The sequence below is a fragment of the Hipposideros armiger genome, unplaced genomic scaffold (genome assembly GCF_001890085.2).
Source record: "Hipposideros armiger isolate ML-2016 unplaced genomic scaffold, ASM189008v1 scaffold_126, whole genome shotgun sequence".
NCBI lineage: Eukaryota > Metazoa > Chordata > Mammalia > Chiroptera > Hipposideridae > Hipposideros > Hipposideros armiger.
Window position 1 is genome coordinate 1741448 of NW_017731476.1, and position 8301 is coordinate 1749748.

Consider the following 8301-nt stretch of genomic DNA (forward strand, 5'->3'; position numbering starts at 1 on the left):
ATGCCATCACTCAACTACTAGATGGGATGTGAGTGAAAACGCCAGCCTTAGTTACAGCTGGAAAGCGGGTCTCAGTACCAGGAGCAGAGATGAGGAAACTCAAGAGGTCCCCCTAGAAAGTGGGTTGGCCCAGTGCTCTCGTGACGTGAGAACTGCCCAAGGAAAGGTATCCTGGAGAAAGTGGGCTCCTGCTAAAAAGTCCCACAAGGCCAGCCCCAGGGGGACCTCAGCCCCGTCTCCCTGCCCCCGACTCTGCCCCTTCCAGTTTCCTATACCCCCATCTCCCCAACCCTCTCATCTCTCCACCCCACACTCTCTGTCCCCTACCCCACCCCTTCATCTCCCTGCCCTCCAGCTGACCTGTCTTATGTAAGAACAAGGGCACAGGCCCCCTGGCCCCTGGACTCCAGGGAGGCCAGAGAGGGGCTGGTGGGGACCCTGAAGACCATAAATTTAAAGAGCCTACCTAACGGCAAGAGCCTCCAGAACCTGGGAGGCTCTTTCTGGAAATGCCTCTTACTCTTCAGCCACAGAAACCCTGTTTGGGGTGGGAAGACCAGCTGGGACAGACCCAATCCTTGTGAAAACCCACAAGACAGAAATACAGAGAGACCAAGAATCGACCTCACCCCAAGCAGAGCAGGAGAGGGGCCCCTCAAGAGGCCCCCTCACCAGGACAGACTGTGTGGCTGCAAAGGGGTCTGGATACCGGTGAAGGGCTTTCCCCCAAGGTCAGGTAAGTCTGAGGCTGAGGAAGGAGGGTCAGTCCACCCACTGATAGGCAGATGCCCCCAGGCCCCTGGGTGTCACCCGCCTCTGGTCCAGCCCCATCTAAGCCAGCCCTGTCCACCCTATAATGGACCGACCGTGGAGGGCAGTGGACATATCTGGGGGGCCTGGCTCCACACTCCCCAAGAAGTCTCTGGCCCGTGGGATAGCCCAGAGCTCAGAGGGACGCAGGTTAAACAAGACCCTCCCCCGCCAAGCCTGGGGGACGACCAGGTGCACACACACAAGACTTCTCCCACAGCCCCAACAGCAGTGCCGGTTAGGTGCCTGCCTCACTTCCGCGGTGCCTTAGGTCATTATCACATGTAAGTGTCGCCATCCCAGAAATAACCTTGTGAGAGCAGCTGTGACAGCAGGCTCCCTCCTCACCACTGGGGCAGTAGGAAAAGGAGCTCACAGAGAGAGAGAGGCATGGTCACTTCAGACTGACCTCACCGGCAGGCACTCCTGCCCAGGACACTGAAGCTGCGTCCAGGACCCTCCACTGCACACCACCATAGGCTCACATAGGGAAGGTATCAATAAGCTCACACTGCAATGGGCTGGACCTGATTCCTCTAAATTCTTGCTCCCACTCTACATGGTTTGCAGTTAGACGCTGGGTGGGGCCGTGCCACGCCACGCAGGACCCTGGCAAAGCAGCTCTGAGGCCACACGGGCCAGTCCCGACCCGGTTCTGCTTACCCATGGCCGGCCTTCCGGTGCCGGCTGATCTCCTTCTCCCCCTCGATAATCCACTGCATGATCTTCTGCTTTTTCTCTGCGTCCTCTGATGGGCCTGGCACCTCGGCGTTGGCGCTCTTCCCCGACTCGGTCTTCTTGGCACTTCGTTTGGAGGTCGTGCCAGCCTTCCCGCTGCAAAAGCAAGACTTGGGAGTCACCCACTGCCTTTACCAGGCTTGTCACTGGCCGGCTGGCCACCAGGGCTCCGCCCCCTGAAGGCTCCCTGAATGTGGAGGCCTTGACAAAGTGGCATGCTCTACAGGCTTTGTCCCAGCTCTGTGGGGTTGTCTGGGTTTGTTTCAGGTGGCTCCATGGCAGGGGATGAAGGAAGGAGTGCAGGCAGCACAGGCTGGGGAAGGCTAGAGCCAAGGGTCAGCTGCAGCACTGGCCCAGACCAGGTCACCTGCCTGGTGGAGAATGCAGGGCCTGGCCACTCCTCCTCCCCGACACCGCCCTCTGAAATGAATCCTTTTCCAGCCCCACTTCCCGACTGGAGCCCTGGCCAGCCTGGCAACCCAAGCAGAAGCCTGTCGCCTGAGCGCTTGGCCACCACAGCCTGCAGCCTCTGCAGCCGACCTTGGTTTAAAGACTTTCAAAGGGGAATTCTGGCCTAAAAAACCAGGAAAGACTCCACAGGAGACATGACCTCTCGTTGGGACCCCTTCCTCTCTGGGAAGGTGTCCCTCACGGACACAGGCCCAGGGACAAGGAACCCACAGCCCTGATCTGGAAGCACAGCTCAGGCCACTGCCAACACTCACCTGTAAGCCAGGCTGTCGCTAGCATTGGGGGCAGCGCCCACGCTCTCCAGGTGGCTGCGGGGCTTGCCTGTGTGGCTGTGCGGCTCCAGGCCCCACGCAAAGCTGTTCTGGATACGGCGGGCAGTCTCGGCCTCGGCCTGCTCCTTGGGCCGGGCCACTCCATGGTGGCTGTGGTGGTGGCTGTGCCTGTGGACGTGCAGACCGACCGCTTCCAACTTCGCCCCCGATTTGGGCACGTGCTTCCCGTGGCCCAGGGTCGTACCCACCAGCACTCCCGACATCTTGGGCACATGTGCGCTGTCGGGGGAGCGGTGGCCTGGCCCTGGGGACTGGCAGCCGGGGGTCCGCATGACGCGCTGCACATGTTCGTCCAGGATGCTCTCGGGGTTCTCCTCGTGCGCGTCGCGCAGCCCTGAGCAGCCCACGTCTGAGTAGCGGGGCGGGAAGTGGTGCCAGGCAGGGGCCGAAGGCAGCTTGTGACTAGTCCCCGGGGGGGCAGAGGACAGATCTCCTTCCTCGCCTTCTTCCTCCTGTAGGGACAAGGCCACAGGTCACCTCTTGGCACTGGGCACACCAAGGAAACATCACTTGGGGAGACAAACAACAAATAACAAATAAAAAGCGGACAAACAGGGAGCTTGGCCAGGTGTGTCCTGGGGGTCAGGAGCCCCGGAGCCCAGGATGAGGCAGGGCCAGGAGAGGTGCGGAGGTTGGGGGCTGGGGGTAGGGTGGAGGCTGCCTGACTCCTGGATGGCTCCTGGAGCATTTTCTGTCCCTGCTGACCCCGAGCACGAGTGGCTGGGCTCTCAGTGGGCTGTGCTGCAGGACAGGCCCAGGAGGGATGAGGACAGGGTGCTGTCCTCACCCACACATGTCAAAGGGCATGCGACCGCCATGCACCCACGATTCAGGGACCGCGCCAGTGACGGTCGGGACCACCCAGCAGCCTCTGCCCTGGTTTAGTTTTCTTTTACATTTCTCAATAAAGATTTCTGTTTTCTTTCAGTTGAATTTTCTTATTCCTCAATTTTATGGCCATAGTTTCCATTATATTTTCAAAGTCAGTATCACCCTTGTACAGAAGAACATGTTTTTGTTTATTTATCTTGCTATGTGTTTTTTTTTTTTTAAGATTTTTATTGGGGAATTGGGGGGATGGGCACAGCGCTGGGGAATTGAGGGAAGGGGAACAGACAAGTTGCTGTCGTTTTGTTCTTCAGTCTAGTTGTGGAGGACGTTGCTTCACTGGCCCAATTTGGCAGTGTCACTGGCCCTCACATGTGGGATCCGAACCGGGGCCCTCTGGTGTCCCAAGCCAGTTCTTAACCATCGCGCCACTCGGCCGGCCCGCTATGTGTTTCTTGATAAATTCTCACTAATTGAATTTTATTCAATATTCTAAGAGTTACCGTAATAATTGTATCTGTAAACATAAACATTTAATCACTTTAACTCCAGCAGATACACCTCATATTTATTTTTTCATCTTATTGAATTGTCCAAACCAGAATAATGTTGAGTAAATTTGGTAAAAAGTGAGAAGGGGAGGGGGGGGGAACTACGCTATTCCTGCACTTCAATCTCAACATATCTCCAAAACTTTAGCACAAAATTTCTCACTGATGCACCAGTATGTAAATGTCATTAGAACAGGCAATCAGCTGTGGGCTCCTCAATCCGTGTTCAGGGTAGAAAATGGCACCAAAGAGAACAGAGGGCGAGCGAAGGGGACAGACAGACGGAAGGAAAATGCACCTCCTCCTGGCGCAGCCGGGAGCCACACTGGCGAGAGCCTCAGAGCCCTGGGCTCTTGTGCCCCATCCGTGCTCCCATCCCAACCTGTATGCACTTCCAGGCTGACAGACCAGGGACTCAGGGACTCTTGGCTGGAAATTTCCCAGGACACAGACACTACCGAAGCCATTTACCGCCCTAAGGCAGCAGCCAGCAAGACGGAACTCTGAATCCCTGAGGGGGGGGGGGCAAACTGGGGGCTGAGACCCAGTTTTCCTTAATAACTCTGCATACATGTACATAGGGATTCAATCTTAGGGTTTTGAAATGTTACAGATTTACTTAACTGTGCAGTGAATAGTTTTTGTTTTTTTTGCTTTTATTTTCTAAATTTTACAACGAAAGGAAGTTATTTAAAAATTCTGCAGTTAGTACTTTCACTGATAGCATGATTTAGGTAGATTACAAAATCAGACATGGTAACAGAGATTGACTGCACTGCCAGCTTCCCAGCAGTGTGCCACACCCAAGGACTAAGGGACACCTGTGGGAGCAAACCGGCTGGAGCAGCTGCAGGCCTGAGCACATGACCTAAAATGCTGGCACTCGTGTCCGGAGGCCACCGCAGGCCACTGCACTTTGGCAGCCCACCTGGGCCTGAGGCCACGTGCCTGCCAATTAGGTCCTGAGCTGATAATGGAGACATGGAAGGGACCATTCATTTGAAAATGTCTGTCAAAGAACACCACTGGGTTTTAGCTGCTGGTCCAGCCCCTCTCCTGAGAGCTGGAGGTGGCTCCAGGCACAGCCGCCCTGCACCTGCCAGGGACACCACGGAGAGAAAATATCTAAGACGCAGAAGTCAGAAAAGCACACTGATTACCCACAACCACAGCTGCCTTCACAGTATCTCGCCCAAAATGTTGCCCTGCCAGGACCCCCGGCACGCACAGCCACTGAGTCACAACTGAAAACCTGACAGAACAATTATGATAGCTCCATTCTGTAGCAAAAAAGGTGGTAAATTCATCCCTACGCTTCTTTTACGCAGTGTTATGCATATTATTTCATGAGCACATGTAGTTTAAGGGTTGTTAACTGTGACATTCTCAGGGCAACCCTCACACCAAAAAAGCCAATGATGCCCATGGAAATGCTGTGCTAAACAAATGATGCCAGCTTTGTCCCAACACACAAACCGGGATTGAGCTCCTGCTAAAACACTCCACACTGCATGGCAACTGTTCCCAATATTTGTTTGTTCAGAGAAGGCTACTAAAATGCGGAAGTGGTGCTCCTAACCATTCCTTCAATTACATATTGAATCATTCCATAAGGCCTCTGATGGACCCGGAAAAAGAGCTGGCCGTGGTGAATGCGCCCCTGGTGTCCTCGGCTCCCACCAGACGGCCTGGCTGTGCCCCAGCTCCTGGGAGCTGCTCCCTCCAGGTCAATGGAGTCTCACCCCTGCCTTCACTAGGACCCAGCATGGCGGGCACCCTGTCAAGTGACCTTGTGCAGATCACTGAACCGTGGGAACTGTGGAGGACAGCTAGTCAGCACGTGCGAAGCCCTCAAGCTGGCACCTATTCTGTCCAAGTGAAGGTCGCCCAGTCACCATGGGGGAGGGAGAGGAGAGAATGCTGGTAAGAAAAATTTACGCATGTGTGTGCACGAGTGCTTAAAAATACTTTCATGCGATTTCCTTCCTGGAGAGCACCACCATCTGGCTATTTCTCTCACTCTAGGTCTGCCTTCCTGGTACCCACCATGACTCCCAAGCTCTGACAAGCTGTTTGAAATCTGCCTGCTGTCTCGATGTGAGGGAAAGACGGGGGTAGCCAGGCCCCTTGGTTGGAAGCTCAGTGTCATAAGGGAGCTCTGGAACTCAGGACAGCAGCTGCAGGGTGCAGCCAAAAGGACTCCTTGCATAGGGTGTCAGGGTGGGCAAGGAAGGAGGCTGTCCGGTGCGACCATCTGCCATACCCCACGTCTACAATTACGGCAGGTCTCCAGATTTCAGGTGCACACAACTCACCTGCAGAAACGTAAAGTTAGAGAGCAGGCCCTTCCCAAGGGGTTCTGATGGGGTCTGAGGAGGGCTCAGGTTCCGTATTTTAAACAGAAACATCAGGTGACCAGGGGAGAAAGAAACATCACAAACATCAAGAAACATCACAATTGTGATTTTCGGGTATTGGGCATGAAATACTGAGAAGAGAATGGAATACACCCATGAACTTGGTGGTGACCATTTACCTCGGGCAGGGGGAATTCCTACCTGCTAAGAGCAAAGCAAAGGCCTGTCTGCCAGTGACAGCAACGCCCCTGGCATTCAGGAGGGACAAGTTTCAGTGGCCTCAGTGAATGAAGTTCAACAAGCTAGGACGTGCGAGGGGCCTGGGGCAGGCCTCCTCCAGGAGCATGGCTGTTACTGACGTCGCAGCACTGAGGCCCCTGAATGCGTGGAAATGAATCTGGTAGGATGACACCGGGACAACACGAGCACAAAGGTATCTCTGCAGCACTTATGGCAGAAAGGTATCAAAGCAAATGAATTACAAATATGATGCAGTTTCTTAGCATTCAACATTTCATCCAATGAGGCTACAGGTCAGAAGACAAGATAAACAGAAGCCAAACCCAAGGCCACTCTGCACTCTAAGGTGACAAGGGGGAGCTACCAGGCCCTCCTGCCACATGCATGTGGGACGGGACCCGGCGGTACTCGGAAAGGGCCTCTACCAGCACGTGAGGGAAATTTCAGCTCCACATGTCAGGGGGCATGCGGGACGCGGGGGACAAGGCCAATGAGGTAAGTGTGCTCAAGCATAGGGTTAGGCGCTCAGCCTGGAGGGGCTCAGCACAGAGAAGTGAGCCCAGGGCACAAAGGGGAGGACAGAAGGAAGGGGGTTGGGCCTGGAGTGCACAGAGAGGCTGGTTGGTCTGCACTATGGATGAGTCCTGTGTGAAATCTACCCGAGCAGAGCCGGTGTGGCCTCAGTGTGGCGAATGCTGGGAGTTGTCTTGGCTATCATCTTAACTATCTTCCCACAAGAAGTTGGAGCAGAAACCCCACCTAGGGACCTCTTTCCGGGGACACGGCCCAGGCTGGCATCGAGGTGCGGGGGGCTTGAGAGGGGGATGGCGTCACAGGGGCACATGCCTTGGCCAGCCATCGAGATGGGCCAAAGCATGTCAGGAGCCGGTGAGTGGTCAAGCACAGAGAAGGGGACTCTGGAAGACCCTGGAGGGAGCCCTTCGGGGCCTGAAGCTGTAACAGAATAACTCAGAAACCACGATGGGCATGGAGTCCCTGACTCAGGCCTACTCACCATCCTCACGCGCTTCAGCCGCTCCTCCAGCTTCTCCTCGGCCTCCCGCGTCCGCTGAACGGCCTCTAGGCGGTGGATGAGCTCCGCGGCAAACTTCTGGGGCTCCACACGAATTTCCTTTGGCATTCGGTAAGTACGCTGCAAGGAGACACCACTGATTAGCCAGCCACGCGCAGCTTTGAACTACCGTCCTCTATGCCAAGGTGGCACACAGCATTTTCTGGATGAGAGGAGACAACATGTGAAATCTGCATTTTATTTTAAAGCGTTTTACTCTTTCCCCCTTCTACCTGGGAATCTATTTCCTCCCTGCCCCTCTTTCTTGTCAGACTACATCTCTCCTTCACCCAACACTGATCCAAGGGTGGGAACGGAGCACCGACTCCCGTGGCCACAGAATCAGAGACACTGAGAAGGGCAGACCTTGGTCTCCAGGGGTAAGGTCATCAGGGCAGCGGCCTTGAGCGTGTCCTACCAAGGGCCTTGCAGCCTGACCCAAAGAAGGGCTTCTGACACGAATGGCCAGGCTGAGACCCAGTGAGGCCTGGGGCCTGGGCAGGTACTGCCGCAAAGACCACAGAGAAGGGGGCTGCGGGAGACACAGCCCACTGCACACTCAGAGGACCGGCCTGCACCTGCAGTTCCTGCCCCGCACACAAGAGGGCAGCAGCCCCTGGTGCTCAGGTGTGCACAGCCCAGGCTCCACTGCAGGGATGGGGACATAGAATTCAGGGTACAGGAAAAAGTCAGGGCTATGGAGGACTTTCCTATCTAGAGAATATACTTTTTTTTTTTTTTTAAGATTTTAAAATTTTTTATTGAGGAATTGGGGGGATGGGAACAGCGCTGGGGAATTAGGGGAAGGGGAACAGACAAGTTGCTGTTGTTTTGTTCTTCAATCTAGTTGTGGAGAACGTTGCTTCACTGGCCCAAGTTGGCACCATCATTGCGCTCTTCCC

General features: G+C 55.0%; 1 protein-coding gene across 3 annotated transcripts in view; it reads right to left on the reverse strand.

The window, feature by feature from the left end:
- AXIN1 (axin 1) overlaps positions 1-8301 on the reverse strand; it is a 55930-nt gene that overhangs the window by 7100 nt on the left and 40529 nt on the right. For all 3 annotated transcript variants that reach the window (XM_019648824.1, XM_019648821.1, XM_019648823.1), the window contains exons 5-7: positions 7343-7480; positions 2274-2803; positions 1474-1644 (exon numbers count right to left, since the gene is read on the reverse strand). In XM_019648824.1, coding sequence (XP_019504369.1) covers positions 1474-1644; positions 2274-2803; positions 7343-7480 — 839 coding nt within the window. The remainder of the gene's footprint in view (positions 1-1473; positions 1645-2273; positions 2804-7342; positions 7481-8301) is intronic.